The following is an 18482-nucleotide window of genomic DNA, read 5'->3' as shown; positions in this document are numbered from 1 at the left end:
TAGCCCACTGGAATCACATCCCTATTTACTTCACAGAATCACAGAATCAACTAGGTTGGAAAAGACCTTTGAGATCATTGAATACAACCTGACCTAACACCACCTTATCAACTAAACCATGGCACTGAGTGCCACATCCAGTCTTTACTTAAACACCTCCTCTTCTTTATTCACATATCCTTCCTTATCACTACATTCAGACTTATTCTTCCCCCTTTCACTTGCTTTGGCTTTGCTCCATCTTAGTCCTTGGTCATTCTTATAATCTCCTGATTCTCACTTCTGCAACTCCTGCTCCTTTTCAGATGCTTCCTCCTGCACTGGAATTTTCTTCCTTTAGCAGTATCACTGCCTCTCAGTAGGACCCCTCCTGCTTTTCCACACTGAGGACTCAGAGTGCTTGCAGCAGGCAGGAGCCTGTGACTTCTCTCCATCCCTACAAGTTTCCTTCGCGACACACTGGCTCTTACTCTTCACTTTTTCTGTGCGAGTCAGCATCTGATGGATTACAGAACCCATGAAGCCCCTTTCATCTCGTTTAGCACACCCTCCCACTTCCCCCCCTTCTCATGCTTTCTTGTCAAATTATTTATAGGACATTGATTCACAGACCTGTTATGTCTAATTATATCCATTCACTTCTAATATGAATCGCAATTCTGTTAGGAGTTAAGATTGCCAGAAATGTTTTGACCTAAGAAAGAGGAGGTGGTGGCTACATATGCAGATCAGAGCCTATAAAAGAACCCTGGGATCTGTTTGTCTTGTCCTTTCTCAGAAATCGCTAAGGTAAGAGTTTCAGGGCTTGGGACTAGGGAGGTTGAGAATGAAGGGAAACTGGCTCTGCATTCCACAAGTTCCAGTGCATTCCTACGGATGCTCACATTCGTTCAATCGGGGTATGCCAGTGCCAGCTGGGATTTTCAGTCTGCTTTCCAACCATCCATTTGTTTTCAGTCTATAAATGTTGTCTGGGGTGCAGCAGTAAGAAGAAAGTTACTAATTCTGTTTCTTAATACTGTTCATCTTCCAATCTGCAAGCCTTTGTCTCACAAAAGGTAAGATCTTGATTTATTCACTTTTTAGGGACAGGTAGAGTTGCTGTAAGGCAGGGCTTCTGTGCAGGTATGCTGGAAATCCTGGTAGTCATTATATTTGTGTCCATTGTATAAATACAGTATGAGAATTGGGCTGGATTGATGTTATTTTTGTCACAAGATTCTTAAAGAGTGTGATCTTTAAAGTACTGATCACTGCAGCATTGCCTATACTCTCCCCAGGGATCTCCAGGAGATACCAGATCCTGGAGAAACAGTTCTGAGGGAAAACGAAAAACAAACAAACAAACAAAAACCCCATCAGAAATTCCAATTATAATAATTATAATAATTTCCAATTATTTGGGGTGGGGTTTTTTTGCATTTATCTCCAATATCAAGGGTCACTGGCACTGACTGTGAAGCAACAGGAAAAGAAATATATATTTAAATAATGTTAATATGTTCTTTTTTCACATGGAAGCTTGAGGAATGTGGTTAGAATTTGGTGTATCAAAACATCAAAAGTGTTAAAAGCACGCATTTCAGTCTGAGCTTCCTTATAGGCTTGTTTCTGCCTCTGAAAGTATTGCCTAATTGTGACAAAATTATATAAGCAAATATTTGTAATCATAATGAACTGAATAAAGGATGATACCTACTTGGATAACTGGAAAAAGAGAGATGGAACTATCTCTAAATTCAGTTTTAAATATTTACACTCAGGAAAATAAACTCTTCATGTTTACTTTCTGTTGTAATTTATATTAATTTTGTCAAATATTGTGACTAGAATATATCCCTCAAAATTATAAAATGTAAATAGGCAATCCTGTAAGGAATATAACCAGCCTGCTTTGAATCAGTGAAGGAAAGTTAGCATATAATTGATTTCAGGAAATGTCAAACAAAACAATCAAAAGAAAATAGTTTAATACTTTTAAAAGTCAGCCTACTGACACATTACATACAAATATTGATGCATACCAATCTACAATATATATTATAACTTTTGATAGCATCATAAGGATATATTGTAAGAAAAGCATCCACTGTCTATAAAATCACACAATGTACAATGTAGGTATAATGTACAAATATAAACTAAAATAGTGTAATATATAATAATACTATATATATACTTACATAGTATATTCTAAGATATATAATATAGCAATCTTATTCCTCCTAGGAACAGTTACTATTATTCCTGTTAGAAATCTTGTAAGAAAATATGAGATAATACAAGCAGTGTTAAAATTGCTGGTGAAAATCCGGCACAATTTTTCAACCTTCTGTGATTATTTTCTGGAATGGTCTCATTTGAGTTATAACATATTAATCGAGTGGAAAAACATGCTGCTAGAGACAAAACCAGTCAGGAAATTGCACCCATTCACTTGAATTGATAACACAAATTTGTGTGGTGATATTTGTCTTTGGCCAAGAAGACAAAGCAATTTTATTTTTGTTGTAAAGATTATTCTTCCTAATATCTAATCTAAACTCCTTCTATTTCAGTTGTGAGCCATTCCCCTTTGTTCTGTTGCTCCAGGCCCTTGTCTAAAGTTCCCTTTCAAGTCTCTTGGAACTCCTTTGGGTAATGAAATGTTTCTGGAAGGTCTCCTGGAGATTTCTCCAGACTGAACCAACCCAGGTCTCCCAGCAAAATCCCAGAGCAGAGGGCCTTTATCTCTTGGAGCATCTCCATGCCCTCCTCTGGACTCGCTCCAACAGCTCCATGTCCTTCCTCTGCTGGGGCCCCAAATACAAAAACACAGAAAGCATTCTTCTGTAAATGCAACTGTCCTGTAGGAATACCAGTCTGACCATACAAAAAAATTAAAATAACAGAAAATAATTGCAGAAGAGAACTCTGAATTAGCAGAAAAAGAAAAGGCAGTTTAGTTGATACCTAAAGAAGAGCAGTCAAATGTGCTATAGGAGTGTTTGTTCCATCACTCACTATTTTAATATAATCTCTGTCCTCACAGGCACTTGCTGCATTACGTGTAGTAAGCAGCAGCCATGTCCACGGATGCTGAGATGGCCATCTTTGGGGAGGCTGCTCCTTACCTCCGAAAATCAGAGAAGGAGAGAATTGAGGCCCAGAACAAACCTTTTGATGCCAAGTCATCTGTCTTTGTGGTACACGCAAAGGAGTCCTATGTGAAGAGCACAATCCAGAGCAGGGAACCAGGAAAAATCACTGTCAAGACTGAAGGGGGAGAGGTGAGTCAAATACAAAATTCATGAACAGCATTTCATTCCCACTCTGGCTCTTAGCTGACACGCAAGTACCTTCCTTCCCTCTGACAGACTCTGACTGTGAAAGAAGATCAAATCTTCTCCATGAACCCTCCCAAGTATGACAAAATCGAGGACATGGCCATGATGACCCACCTGCACGAACCCGCTGTGCTGTACAACCTCAAAGAGCGTTACGCAGCCTGGATGATCTACGTAAGTGGCAGCAGCAGCTTCCTCTGGGCAGCCTCAGCAGCTGCTGGGCCAGGCTCAGGGGAAGCCAACGTGCTGTGTCCCTTCCTTGCAGACCTACTCGGGTCTCTTCTGCGTCACTGTCAACCCCTACAAGTGGCTGCCGGTGTACAACCCCGAGGTGGTGTTGGCCTACCGAGGCAAGAAGCGCCAGGAGGCCCCGCCACACATCTTCTCCATCTCTGACAACGCCTATCAGTTCATGCTGACTGGTGAGTAGCTCTGTCTGCCTCAGGGGCATTGGACCAATAAATTCCCTGAAGGGATACCCTGTCCCAGCAAAGTGAAGAGAATTTTTCAAAGCTTTCTTGGATCTGACACACACATCTGTTGGAGTTTACGATCTTCATAGTGTTGTTTCTACTCTTTCAAATGAAAGGCACCTCTGTACTCAGTGATGTGCTTTGGAAAGGTTTGCTTATTTAAGTCAAGCTGACATCAGGCAAAACATTAAACTTACCTGACTATGTTTCATTCTTTCTCTGTTGTTGACGGAGTTTTAAGTACGGTGTTTCTACCTTGTTCACAGATCGTGAGAACCAGTCCATCCTGATCACGTACGTACACCCCCTGCGCGGGTCCCTGCGGGGCTGCCCAGTGCCAGGGCACCTCCTGCCTGACCACGCACCCTCTGCTTCTCTCTTGCCTTTGGCAGCGGAGAATCCGGGGCCGGGAAGACTGTGAACACCAAGCGTGTCATCCAGTACTTTGCAACAATTGCAGCTAGTGGAGACAAGAAAAAGGAGGAGCAGACCTCAGGCAAAATGCAGGTCAGGTCCCAGGGGTAGAATCCTGCAACTATCCCATTTCTTGATGAACTAGCTCATGACAAGAAGACTTCTATTGCAGGGGACACTTGAGGATCAAATCATCAGTGCCAACCCATTGCTGGAGGCCTTTGGAAATGCCAAGACCGTGAGGAACGACAACTCCTCACGCTTTGTGAGTTGTTACTCATCACAACTGTCAACACGAATTTGAATATTCTTGCTGTCCAGATTGGTAAAATAAATCTCAATTGACTTTCCTGCTGCTTTCAGGGTAAATTCATCAGAATCCATTTTGGTGCCACAGGCAAACTGGCTTCTGCTGACATTGAAACTTGTAAGTGACTTCCAGACCTGATCCCATTCCTTCCTCCCTTTCCACCTCCGTATTCTTTCTCAGACCTGACTGTGTCCTACCTTCCTTGCCAGATCTGCTGGAGAAGTCCAGAGTCACTTTCCAGCTCAAGGCGGAAAGGAGCTACCACATCTTTTATCAGATCATGTCCAACAGGAAGCCAGAGCTGATTGGTAGGAAAGATCATTAAGTCCTCCAGGCAAAGGTCATGGAACAACTTTGAATTCCTTTCCATGTTGATTGCATTTGACCTGGCTCTGTTTTGTCCTTCTTTTCAGAGATGTTACTGATCACCACCAACCCCTATGACTATCTGTACGTGAGTCAAGGCGAGATCACAGTTCCCAGCATTAACGACCAGGAGGAGCTGATGGCCACTGATGTAAGTAGCAGAAGTTTTCTCATGGGAAGTTTCATTTCTCTGACCTTTAACAGCTGGGATACTCACCTTATCAACTCTTTTGTCAGAGTGCCATTGACATCCTGGGCTTCAGTGCTGACGAGAAAACAGCCATCTACAAGCTGACAGGGGCTGTCATGCACTATGGGAACCTGAAGTTCAAGCAGAAGCAACGAGAGGAGCAGGCAGAGCCTGATGGCACAGAAGGTACCAGCACAACCCATCCCAGAGCACGGCAAATAGTGAACACTCACTGAGTTGAAGGCAGCATGTGAGGGTCAGAATGATTGACTCAGCCTGTGCGCTTCCCCAGGGCCAGTATTGTAGAATAGCAGTGGGTCCTAGCCAGAGGACTTCTCTGCAGGAACACAACTCAGTGTAACCTGTGGATTATTTTGAACAAAGCAAAAATTTAGTCCTTTGACTCCTAAAGCATGCTTCTGTCTTCTGTCAGAGTAGGAGTCAGGCAAAATTGTAGCAATCTTTGCTGCTGTCTTGAATGGAAGCTTCCCAGACTTGACACAGAACCAGGAACAGCTCTCAAGTACTAATGAATAATTACATAATTATAGCAGAGTAGCCTATATACAACCACTGTGCATATACATACTATAAATCTACAGAACTGAAATTTTCTTCTTGTTTCATCTTTCTAGTTATGAATGTGCCTTAAACGTCTTGTTGGAAATAACACATAAGAGCGGCTCGAAATTAGCATCTGTGTATAAATCTTACATAATGAGGTTTGGCCTTCTCACATTGAAGAACCCTGTAAATAGTACTGGTGTTTGTTATCAGCTGCATTGTGGGACAAGACAGGCAGCAAATTGGAAAGTGATGACAGATTATATGCTGTGCTGTCGTGCTTGTATTTGTTAACCTAGCTGCAGATAAAATGAGAGCTGGGAAAGACAATGTGTTTGATACTTATCCTTAGGGACAATATAGTCTGACTATGAAATTTGTACAGGATATCCTATTCATACTTTTGACATTAGACCTCACTAATCTACCTCTCTCTCTCCAATGACAGAGAGTTTCACTGACTGCAATTTTCAGTGCAATGTACTTGAATACTAACCACTTTCCTATTCTGTTTATTCAGAAATTGTGACTGATCTGCCATTTTCATGGCCCTTGGTCCTTTTGTCTGTCTAGTCTCTTGCACGTTCACTGTAAAAGTATTGGAATAATATTTACCTTTATTAATCATATAGATTAAATCAGAAAAAATTAGCAAGTCAAGTAAAAGTACAGTATTTTAAAGGACATGGTAACATATATGAGGCTTCTGTAGGAACCTGAATTACTGTAAGACTTTTTCACTGGAGAGCTAATATCTGATCTTGGTTTCCTTAGTTGCTGACAAGGCTGCCTACCTGATGGGGCTGAACTCAGCAGACCTGCTCAAGGCCCTCTGCTACCCCCGAGTCAAGGTGGGGAATGAATACGTCACCAAGGGCCAAACTGTGCAGCAGGTAAGAGACAAGTGAAAATAGAAATAAAAAATTACTTGAATTAAAAATTTTGATCTCCTCTTCTGCTGCAGATGGTAGCTTTCCTTTAACCTTTTCTTAGGTGTACAACTCAGTGGGTGCCCTAGCAAAGTCTGTGTTTGAGAAGATGTTCCTGTGGATGGTTGTTCGCATCAACCAACAGCTGGACACGAAGCAGCCCAGGCAGTACTTCATTGGTGTCCTGGACATTGCTGGCTTTGAGATCTTTGATGTAAGAGGAGGATCTCCATAAAGGTTTCCTGGAAGAGGCATGAGGAAACTGGAATAATTTGGGGGTTGGGGTGTGCTTTATTTCAGTTATGGGTTATTTCTGTTTGTTGGATAATCCTGCTTTTCCTCTAGGAACAGTACTCTTCTGGTTCTCATTGCATGTATTATCCCACAGGGCTGTATTTAGTTGTAGATGTTTGTTGTTGCATGCTGAAATGAAAATTTAATTGAAAACTACTGAACAATTGAAAAAGAATAGCAGAGAGAGAGAGACTCTGAGGAAGTTAAAATATGCCTTTTTAAAGGAAGATTTTGTTAATGCTGAGGCCAGATTTCCTCTGAATGCTTGGGAATAGAGAGGTAATGTACACAAATTCAAATGAAAAGCTGGACTTGGACTAAGCTCTGCAGATCTATTCAGAGCTCAGAAATATGTTAAGACAGTGCCAGGGCCTCAAAGGTTAGATATACTAGAGGATGGAATATACCAGTCACCTGTCCAGTTTCAGCACTAGAAATTAACGATTCCAGTCATGGAGATCTTAGTGGGATAAGAATAAAGCCTATTGGAAGAGAGAAGGTGTTCCTGGAACTGAAATTCACAAGTAAGTAAATCTTTGCCTTCTGCAGTTCAACAGCCTGGAGCAGCTGTGCATCAACTTCACCAATGAGAAACTGCAACAGTTCTTCAACCACCACATGTTCGTGCTGGAGCAGGAGGAGTACAAGAAGGAGGGCATTGAATGGGAGTTCATTGACTTTGGCATGGACCTGGCTGCCTGCATTGAGCTCATTGAGAAGGTATTTCTGTAATTCACAATGTGAGGAAATTTCAGAAATGCATTCATTTCAGATATATTTTTAAATGCAGCTTGAAATGTTAAATATGATACTGCAGATACATCAGTTTGTATTATTTTTTTATTTGCTAAACAGAAGAATTCCTGAGAGCAGTAATATTGTCCCATTCAGGAAGTTATTTCATCTCTGAGTCTTTCTGCCTTTTTACCTTGTTCCCTGTCCTTCCTTGTGATTTCTGCCAGCCCATGGGCATTTTCTCCATCCTGGAAGAGGAGTGCATGTTCCCCAAGGCAACTGACACCTCTTTCAAGAACAAGCTCTATGACCAGCACCTGGGCAAGTCCAACAACTTCCAGAAGCCCAAGCCTGGCAAGGGCAAGGCTGAGGCCCACTTCTCCCTGGTGCACTATGCTGGCACAGTGGACTACAACATCACTGGGTGGCTGGAGAAAAACAAGGACCCTCTGAATGAAACTGTCGTGGGGTTGTACCAGAAATCATCCTTGAAGACCCTGGCCTTGCTCTTTGCATCTGCTGGTGGGGCAGAAACAGGTGATTTCTTTGAAATCAGTTCTACTACAATTTACAGTAAACAAAATTAAAATGCTGTAATTATATTTTGCAATGATATGTACATTTCTAAAATTGAAAATCCCATCTACTGTTTGGATCTCAGTCTAATAAAGGATATTACTACTCCCTAGAGACCTTAATAGAGCTGTAGGTTTTAGAACGAGACAGCTGTACTAGAGCATTAACCCAGTCTAGCTGAGAAACCAGATTTCTGCAATATGGGCCATTCTCAAATACTTCAGTGAGTACAATCAAGTGTATCAACATGCTGTTAAATTTATGCATACCCTTAGATGTAAGGATACATAAACACTCATTTGGTGTATTTACTAGCTATTAGTGTAGTTCCTCAAATATTTTCTGTGCAAAATATTACATTTTGTTTCCAGACTGCATTTTCTAAATTTCACCTTGAAGTCATTAGATTTCCTTCTGCTGTCATCTAAAAAATTCAAGTCTATTTTTGTAACTTCACCCACAGTCTGAGTTTGCAAATTTTGATAATATCACTATTTTTGCTGTATTTTTTAAGATGAACATACAAGGTTTTTTCAGATTCTATATGCTTTTGTTGTTCACTTCTTTATAAAAAATTTATTGCTTTTTAGAGAGCAGTGGTGGCGGTGGCAAGAAGGGTGCCAAGAAGAAGGGTTCTTCTTTCCAGACTGTCTCAGCTCTCTTCCGGGTACTGTAGAATAACCATTCTAAAATTACCACATTATGAAAAGAAAAACAGAAAATTCAGTTCAGAAATGGCTTAGATTTATCTATTATGTCTTTGTGTTCAGATAAAGGATAAAATCGTTTGCTTCTAGTAAAGAGGAATTCTTACTGAAAATTGGGAAGTATTCTTTCAGAACTGCCCAAAAGTTCTGTAAAAAAAATTATTGATCATGGTTTTATTGCGGTGTTTTTCTGTCCACCCAGTATTGAGATTGTGTAAATGACACTTTTAAACCTGACCCTTTGTTCTTGCTCCTAAGGAAAATTTAAACAAGCTGATGAGCAATTTGAGAAGCACACTTCCCCATTTTGTGCGGTGCCTTATTCCTAATGAAACAAAAACACCTGGTAAGTTGTTAAAGGTCAGAGGTGTGATGTATCTGATCTTCTCTGTGCAGTAAAGTGATATACAATTTCATTCTGTGATTTATTAGGTGCCATGGAGCACGAGCTGGTGCTGCACCAGCTGCGCTGTAACGGCGTGCTGGAAGGGATCAGGATCTGCAGGAAAGGGTTCCCCAGCAGAATCCTCTATGCTGACTTCAAACAGAGGTCAGATTATATTTCATCACCCTCCACCATATCCACAAATGCTTAATCATTTGCATTTCCTAATTGTTTTAAGTACTGTGGAAGTTACCTTTAGGTATACAAAAGTCAGTTGTCCAAGTGAGTCTTCCAGGTTCTTTCTATAGCTATTGAGAAAAAAAAAAAAAAGACATTTTCATTTTCATTTTTCATTTTATTCCCTATCTTCCTCCAATTCCACAGATACAAGGTGCTTAATGCCAGTGCCATCCCTGAGGGACAGTTCATCGATAGCAAGAAGGCTTCTGAGAAGCTCCTTGGGTCAATCGATGTGGACCACACCCAGTACAAATTTGGACACACCAAGGTACAAACCCCCCCATTCACTGCCTGCCTGGGCTTTGCTCTCTCTGCCTGACAGTGATGTGCTGCAACGTTCCCTCTCTCAAGGTGTTCTTCAAAGCTGGGCTGCTGGGACTCCTGGAGGAGATGAGGGATGAGAAGCTGGCACAGCTCATCACCCGCACCCAGGCCATGTGTCGGGGTTACCTGATGAGGGTGGAGTTCAAGAAAATGATGGAGAGGAGGTAGATATTTACTTGCCAATCCTTATCAGATACTAATGGTATGAACAAACTGAAAATAGGCTTCTTCACAAAAAATCTCATTTATTTCTCATTAATTCAGTTTGTCAGTATGAAAGTATATCCTGAAAACAGATGAAGTAGTATAAAATCTCAACTTAGGGAAACAATTTTTTTAATACTTTGTTGCTGAAGTCTTTAAATGGCTATATTATATATATGCCAAGAAACTCAGTATTGAGTCTAAGCTAATCATTTTAGGCCACCGCGAAATAAAATGAGAGAAACACATATTTCTATCATAAGAGAAGCATCCTCTTCTCTTTGATAAATTTCATAAAAGTGACTGAGTCAACTTAGGGAAGTGTTCCTTTTCATTGGCCATAAAAATGAGCCAAACACCTGGACTCCAAAACTGTCTATACAGGTTGGTAGTCTACATAACACTAGAATGATTTCAATGGAAATATATATATATATATATTATAAATAAAACTTGATCTAAATATTATTAAGAAATTTATATTTAATAATACATGATAAATATTTTACACATAGAGATATACAGAACTATATATGATACATATATACTATACATAGATTATATATATATATATTTATAGATATAAAACTAAAAAGTATTATGTGTCAAACTTCCTATATATATTATATAAAGGAAATTATACATATTAATATATACTGGTAAATATGTTTTATAGATTTTAAAATATGTACCAAAATATATTTTGTTATTACCTTTCAGGGAGTCCATCTTCTGCATCCAGTACAACGTTCGTTCATTCATGAATGTCAAACACTGGCCATGGATGAAGCTGTTCTTCAAGATCAAGCCCTTGCTGAAGAGTGCAGAGTCTGAGAAGGAGATGGCCAACATGAAGGAAGAGTTTGAGAAAACCAAGGAAGAGCTTGCAAAGTCTGAGGCAAAGCGGAAGGAGCTGGAAGAGAAAATGGTGGCCCTGGTGCAAGAGAAAAATGACCTGCAGCTCCAAGTGCAGGCAGTGAGTATTGCAATATTTTTCTGACTTGTGATGTCCTATATAAAATCATCCCGAATGTCTCATAAAGACATATTATCCCAAAATAACAATTATTTTTAAAACATAAGCATATTTTATAAAATGTGAAGAAAAACCACATACAATGTCTATCTTAATCTTTATAGAATTTTGTGTACATTACAATTTTGATGTGTTATGAGCTGACCAAATAAGGTTGTCTGGAGGTCCAATTACCACATTTTGTTTGGAGAATCCCAAGTAAATTCAGCTGGAGTAGGAAGGACTGAGAGTGTCAGGTATTTATGTGGTCCATGTCTATTCAAGAAAAAGGGTGATGAAAGCTCACTGATTGCCTTCTTCCCTGCAAATAAGAATATAGCAACAATAATGCCCTTAAAACTGTATTTACAAGCAAGTATTTGGGCAATCTGATGGCATTTAGATGTCTACAGGCTAAAAGTACATCAGAGCCAGTAGCCCCAGGTTGAAAACTGTTTTATTCAAATGAATCATGTAGGAAGCTGATGGTTTGGCTGATGCTGAGGAAAGGTGTGACCAACTCATCAAAACCAAAATCCAACTGGAAGCCAAAATTAAGGAGCTGACAGAGAGAGCAGAAGAAGAAGAAGAAATGAATGCTGAGCTGACAGCCAAGAAGAGGAAGCTGGAGGATGAATGTTCAGAGCTGAAGAAAGATATTGATGACCTTGAGCTCACACTGGCCAAGGTGGAGAAGGAAAAGCATGCCACTGAAAACAAGGTATGTCACTTGCACTCCAGAAAATGGGCTGTGTGCTATTACAAGACATCTATATAGACTTCCTTGATTTATATTTGCTCCCTTCTTCTCAAAGGTGAAAAACCTGACTGAGGAGATGGCAGCTTTGGACGAGACCATTGCCAAGCTGACAAAAGAGAAGAAAGCCCTCCAAGAGGCCCATCAGCAGACCCTGGATGATCTGCAGGCAGAGGAAGACAAAGTCAATACTCTGACCAAAGCCAAGACCAAGCTGGAACAGCAAGTGGATGATGTAAGCACACAGACAGAGCAGGAACAGGACAGGTATGGAGCCTGAGCTGGCTGGCAGAGGCCTGATGGTGTTGTTGTGTTTAGCTGGAAGGGTCCCTGGAGCAAGAGAAGAAACTGCGCATGGACCTGGAGAGAGCTAAGAGGAAACTGGAAGGAGACCTGAAGCTGGCCCAGGACAGCATCATGGATTTGGAGAATGATAAGCAGCAGCTGGATGAGAAACTGAAGAAGTAAGTGTATCGCTGGGGCACCTGAGTGCTGGGCTGCAGCACCTGTCTTTTTTCTTGGAGCTCTAACACGGTTCTCTTGGCCCAAAGGAAAGACTTTGAAATCAGCCAGATCCAGAGTAAAACTGAGGATGAACAGGCCCTGGGCATGCAACTTCAGAAGAAGATCAAGGAGCTGCAGGCAAGTCCCTGTTCCTTGCCCTGCCTTGCTCAGGCTCAGCTGAGGCAGGAGGGGGGCATGGCTGTGAAGGCTCCCTGCTGTTCTGCAGGCCCGCATTGAGGAGCTGGAGGAGGAAATTGAGGCAGAGCGAACCTCTCGCGCTAAAGCAGAGAAGCATCGCGCTGACCTGTCCAGGGAGCTGGAGGAGATCAGCGAGCGCCTGGAAGAAGCAGGAGGGGCCACAGCAGCCCAGGTGGAGATGAACAAGAAGCGTGAGGCAGAGTTCCAGAAGATGCGCCGTGACCTGGAAGAGGCCACGCTGCAGCATGAAGCCACGGCTGCCGCGCTGCGCAAGAAGCACGCGGACAGCACAGCTGAGCTGGGCGAGCAGATCGACAACCTGCAACGCGTGAAGCAGAAGCTGGAGAAGGAGAAGAGTGAGCTGAAGATGGAGATTGACGACTTGGCCAGCAACATGGAGTCTGTCTCCAAAGCCAAGGTACATAAATTTTTTTTCTCATTAATTCAAACATAATCACATATTTATATTTTAACATAGAAATTTTAGTTAGTCATGTTTTAGAATAAACTATTGCACTTTGCAATTTCAATGTGTGTTTAAACATTTCACTATTATTTAAATCATTTGATCATACCATTTCATCTGCCTTACAATGGGCATGGAATAGACAGGTGTTGAAAATGGGGACACAAACTTCATAGAAATATATATCAGTTAATTGAGAAATTTTGACTTCTGAGTCATTCTTTCTTCCTTTATAAGACTATATATGCTCAGAAATTACGAGTTGAAACATTGAACATCCCTCATTAAACATCCCTTTTCTTCCCTTCCTCATGCAAACAGGCAAATCTGGAGAAGATGTGTCGTTCCCTAGAAGATCAACTCAGTGAGATTAAGACAAAGGAGGAGGAACAGCAGCGCATAATTAATGACATTAGTGCTCAAAGGGCTCGGCTACAAACAGAATCTGGTAAGACATTTGTGTTTTTAAGGGAATACTGTATATTACCTGGGTCCTTTAAAAACAATAAGTAAAACTCACCTGGAGTCTTGGAGGATTGAACATGAACTAAGTGGAACCTGAGCTAAAATTGTGTTTTGTGATAAAGCTGGCCAACAGAACCCTGAGAGAATCCTGAGTTGCATTAGGAGAAGCGTTGCCAACAGGTTAGCGGCGAGTGATCATTCCCCCTGCTCTTCAGATGAGACCTTGCCTGGATTGCTTGGCCTTGTTAAACCTCCTGAGATTCCCATGGGCCATAATCCTCTGGATGGCACTGTGGTACTCATTAAACTCACAGCTTAATTCAAACATAGAGTAGGGTTGGTGGGATTTTACATGACGTGTCATTCCTAGCCTCTAAGAGATGTGGGTATCAGTGATTAGGAATCCTGGAAAGAAGTAAAAGGTTGTTTAACTCAAAATATTTGAGTATGGGGATTTATTATCAAAATTAATACTTTTACATAAGTCATAACAAGTTTTTTTTTACTCATCTGAACACTCCCAGGTGAATATTCACGCCAGGTAGATGAGAAAGATGCTCTGATTTCTCAGCTGTCAAGAGGAAAACAGGCTTTCACCCAACAGATTGAGGAACTCAAAAGGCATCTAGAGGAAGAGATAAAGGTAAGAAGACTCTCCAAATTCTGAGTTGTCCATTGGACTCCTTCTGTCTAGGAGGAGCTTTAGATACAAATGAAATGGCAAAATCAACAAGATGAAAGGGAGGAAAAAAACCACTTAAGTAATACAGTACAAGCCGTGCCATACTAGTTCTGTTCATCCTTCCCTGCAGTCTATATGTTAATTGTTTTGCAGATTCCTGGACCTCCCAGTTTCATTCAGTAGCTTGCCATTACTCACAGCAGAATCAGTGCCCATCAGCACTCCTGTCAGGAGATCTCCCAGGTTATTTCCATTCATTTTGCCACTGCTTTTTTTTAACCAAGGCCAAGAACGCCCTGGCCCACGCCCTGCAGTCCGCTCGCCACGACTGTGACTTGCTCCGGGAACAATATGAGGAGGAGCAGGAGGCCAAGGGGGAGCTGCAGCGAGCCCTGTCCAAGGCCAACGGTGAAGTGGCCCAGTGGAGAACCAAATACGAGACGGACGCGATTCAGCGCACGGAGGAGCTCGAGGAGGCCAAGTACGTGGGGAAGCAGGATGGCAAATGATGGGAGAAAATGGAGGCTGGTCAATAGAAATTGGAATCTCTAAGAGTGGGTAAAGATAAGAATAGGAGAGAAGCAAGGATAGACTGTCTTTGTAAAAAAAGGGGAGAGAGGGAAGGAGAGAAACAGAGAGAGATCAGAAAGGAAGGCATGGGCTTTAGGGCTAAAAAGAATAAGACAAGCCTAATCATCCATAAGTGAAAAGTCACAAAAGTCGTAGATGTTTTTGGCTGCATGAACTCGTGGACAATAAAAAATATTCTGGAAAGCATTTCCATCAAAACTTCCAAAGTGACAAACTCATGACAGTAAAGAACTAATTACCATCCAAGCTCAAACACGACACTGTGCTTCTCTCCTCCCAGGAAGAAGCTGGCCCAGCGCCTGCAGGACGCAGAGGAACATGTTGAGGCTGTCAATGCCAAATGTGCCTCCCTGGAAAAGACAAAGCAGAGGCTGCAGAATGAAGTGGAGGACCTGATGATTGATGTGGAGAGATCCAATGCTGCCTGTGCTGCTCTGGATAAGAAGCAGAAGAACTTTGACAAGGTCTCTTGGCCTCCAGCACCAGCCCTCCTGGCCAGAGCAGGGCCCCGGCATGGCCACAGCCCTACTGACAGCCCGTTTCTCTTCAGATCCTGGCAGAATGGAAGCAGAAGTATGAGGAAACGCAGGCTGAGCTGGAGGCCTCTCAGAAGGAGTCGCGCTCTCTCAGCACGGAGCTGTTCAAGATGAAGAATGCCTATGAGGAGTCCTTGGACCACCTGGAAACAATGAAGCGGGAGAACAAGAACTTGCAGCGTAAGTCCCTGGCCCTCTGCTCCTCCCTGGCCTTTCTCACTGTCAGCCAATATCACCATTGTTCATGGGTCTGTGCCTGCAGGTCTGCAGAGCTGCCTGTCACCTTGGTGGGACAGGGCCCTTCCCTTTCTGCTCTGTGCCTGACCGTGCCATTGATCGTTGTTCCACAGAGGAGATTTCCGACCTCACGGAGCAGATTGCGGAGGGAGGAAAGGCAGTTCATGAGCTGGAGAAAGTGAAGAAGCAGATTGAGCAGGAGAAATCTGAAATCCAGGCTGCTCTCGAGGAAGCTGAGGTACACAGCATTATTTCTTGCTGTCTTACATGTCTTCATTCCCTATCTTGCTTATCTCATTCTGAGACAAAAGCAGAGAAGAGGTCATAGCACTCTTTTTACTCCAAGCTTCAGGTTCAACACTTGTCAGATGAAAAAGTATTCCTATTTTTTCTTATCCAGGCCTCCCTGGAACATGAGGAGGGGAAGATCCTGCGCCTGCAGCTGGAGCTCAACCAGGTGAAATCTGAGATCGACAGGAAGATAGCAGAGAAAGACGAGGAGATCGAACAAATGAAGAGAAACCACCTGCGAGTCGTGGACTCCATGCAGAGCACCCTGGATGCTGAGATCAGGAGCAGGAATGAAGCCCTGAGGCTGAAGAAGAAGATGGAGGGAGACCTAAATGAAATAGAAATCCAGCTGAGCCATGCCAACCGCCAGGCTGCAGAGGCACAGAAGAACCTGAGAAATACACAGGGAGTGCTCAAGGTCTGTTGAACAGAAATCACCTACAGAGAAATATCTTGGTTAAAACTTTTACTCCATGCAGAGCTCTAAATCTGCTTATCATTTCTTTCAATGGCTCTACAGGATACTCAGCTGCACTTGGACGATGCTCTCAGGACACAGGAGGACCTGAAGGAGCAGGTGGCCATGGTGGAGCGCAGAGCAAACCTGCTGCAGGCTGAAGTTGAAGAGCTCCGAGCAGCCCTGGAGCAGACGGAGCGGTCGAGGAAAGTGGCTGAGCAGGAATTAATGGATGCCAGTGAGCGTGTGCAGCTCCTCCACAGCCAGGTGAGGTCATTTGTGAAAACTTTTATGCTTTACTCCAGTCACCATTGGATGCTCAGCTTGGAGGAAGACAGTCGTCTTTTCTGGAATATTCATCATGTTACTAAAAGAGTTCTGTGCTGAAAAAACATGAGTGCACTGGTGACTTTTCCCTTACTCTGTTTTTGTTACTTTCCTGTTGCTGCCTTGGTGGATGAGGTGGCACAGATTATATTTCTGAGCACTTTTTCAAATTAATAAAACCCGAAAAGAGAAAAAAACCCAAAATGTCTTTTCCCCAGTGAAAAGAAATTTTACCAGCAAAATCTCTGGTATTGCTTTTCCACATAATTATGTCTTAAATTATTGGAAATCCTGTAATGTTCTTGATTTCAAATAATGAACTTACAAAAACAAACCTCTGATGCTGCTCAACAGAACACCAGCTTGATCAACACCAAGAAGAAGCTGGAAACAGACATTGCCCAGATCCAGGGTGAAATGGAGGATACCATCCAGGAGGCCCGCAATGCTGAGGAGAAGGCCAAGAAGGCCATCACAGATGTGAGTTGGGTGCTCCTGGCATTGCTGATGGTGAATGTAACTCTCCCCCAAATATCTCCAATCCCAAAATGGCTTTGACATTTTGCTCTGATCAGGCGGCCATGATGGCAGAGGAGCTGAAGAAGGAGCAGGACACCAGTGCCCACCTGGAGAGGATGAAGAAGAACCTGGACCAGACGGTCAAGGACCTGCAGCACCGTCTGGATGAGGCTGAGCAGCTGGCACTGAAGGGAGGGAAGAAGCAGATCCAGAAGCTGGAGGCCAGGGTGTGTGGGGCTGGGGCTGTGCCTGAGTGAGCATGTCCCTCCTTGGAGAGGCATTGCCAGGGAAGCTGCAGGGATGGGCTTGTCCTTGCAGGTGCGGGAGCTGGAAGGGGAGGTTGATGCTGAGCAGAAGCGCAGCGCTGAAGCCGTGAAGGGTGTGCGCAAGTACGAGCGGAGGGTGAAGGAACTCACCTACCAGGTAAGGCAGGAATCTTCTTCATATTGATACGCTCTTATTCCTGGAACCCAAAATATAGCTCTGAGAGATTTCTCTCTGTCCCAAATCTCACATACAAAAAGGAGAATAATGAAAGCACCAGAAGATTACTATCTTTCTAGTAATTTTAATGATATACAGCTTATCATTCTGTCCTACTGGGCAGCAAAGTCAAATACAAATGTTACTCTTTATTTCATGTGGAGGGTAAAAGAGATGCTTGTCTGTCTTGTCATTCTCTTTAGTCAGAGGAAGACAGGAAAAATGTTCTCAGGCTGCAGGATCTGGTGGACAAACTGCAAACTAAGGTGAAAGCTTACAAGAGACAAGCTGAGGAGGCTGTGAGTATCACTGTGTTCAGTCTTTAGCCAGGTGGAAGGGGGATTCTGTGTTGATGTTTTCCCCTGTTTGAACCCATTGTGGTAGTAGGTCTCTGCTTCGTTTCACTTTCTTTATTTCATATTTTCACCGAGCAGTTTTACAGTGGAATTGTTTTAAAACCTGTTTTATGCTTCCTCCTGTCTCCAGGAGGAGCTGTCCAATGTCAACCTCTCCAAGTTCCGCAAGATCCAGCACGAGCTGGAGGAAGCCGAGGAGCGGGCTGACATTGCAGAGTCACAGGTCAACAAGCTCCGAGCCAAGAGCAGGGAGATCAGCAAGAAGGCAGAAAGTGAAGAGTGAAAACCTCCAGTGCTGTAAAGTGAGAGAATTGCACAAAATGTAACATTCTATCACTTTTATTTGTAGTCACTGCTTTGTCTTTCATTAATCTGTAGATGAGTAATGCCTACATAATAAAAATTGTAGAGCTTATGCGATGTAAATAATGAGAAGTTGAGTGTTGCATTTTAATCATTACCCTGAATTCTTCTAAGGTTGACATTTTTCCTTGCTAATTTTAAACTTATTTATTCAATTAAAAATATTGCTTCAGGTATTTCAAAGTTTTTCAGCCACTT

General features: G+C 42.5%; 1 protein-coding gene across 1 annotated transcript; it reads left to right on the top strand.

The window, feature by feature from the left end:
* Positions 1-3010: 3010 nt before the first annotated feature.
* LOC119709397 (myosin-1B) lies at positions 3011-18350 on the top strand. The gene is made up of 38 exons (XM_038157112.1): positions 3011-3269; positions 3357-3500; positions 3592-3748; positions 4066-4093; positions 4192-4306; positions 4386-4478; positions 4577-4640; positions 4733-4831; positions 4937-5040; positions 5127-5265; positions 6418-6536; positions 6637-6786; positions 7416-7586; positions 7829-8138; positions 8768-8844; positions 9143-9230; positions 9317-9434; positions 9654-9777; positions 9861-9997; positions 10758-11013; positions 11531-11773; positions 11868-12044; positions 12128-12273; positions 12361-12451; positions 12540-12929; positions 13299-13425; positions 13967-14085; positions 14409-14605; positions 14996-15179; positions 15266-15431; positions 15602-15726; positions 15889-16197; positions 16300-16503; positions 16918-17043; positions 17139-17309; positions 17401-17505; positions 17769-17864; positions 18052-18350. The coding sequence occupies exons 1-38, from the start codon at positions 3066-3068 to the stop codon at positions 18202-18204; spliced, it is 5826 nt and encodes a 1941-aa protein (XP_038013040.1). The 5' UTR covers positions 3011-3065; the 3' UTR covers positions 18205-18350.
* Positions 18351-18482: the final 132 nt, after the last annotated feature.

Source organism: Motacilla alba, chromosome 18 (genome assembly GCF_015832195.1).
Source record: "Motacilla alba alba isolate MOTALB_02 chromosome 18, Motacilla_alba_V1.0_pri, whole genome shotgun sequence".
Taxonomy (NCBI): domain Eukaryota; kingdom Metazoa; phylum Chordata; class Aves; order Passeriformes; family Motacillidae; genus Motacilla; species Motacilla alba.
The sequence above is the reverse complement of the archived record's forward strand: the minus strand, read 5'-3'. Positions and strand labels throughout refer to the sequence as shown.

Excerpts from the sequence above, each read along its gene's own strand:
- LOC119709397 (XM_038157112.1), top strand. The coding sequence starts at position 3,066 with ATGTCCACGGATGCTGAGATGGCCATCTTTGGGGAGGCTGCTCCTTAC. Across the intron at positions 6,787-7,415 it reads CTGGCTTTGAGATCTTTGAT|TTCAACAGCCTGGAGCAGCT; the intron begins GTAAGAGGAGGA and ends TGCCTTCTGCAG. Across the intron at positions 13,426-13,966 it reads TCGGCTACAAACAGAATCTG|GTGAATATTCACGCCAGGTA; the intron begins GTAAGACATTTG and ends GAACACTCCCAG.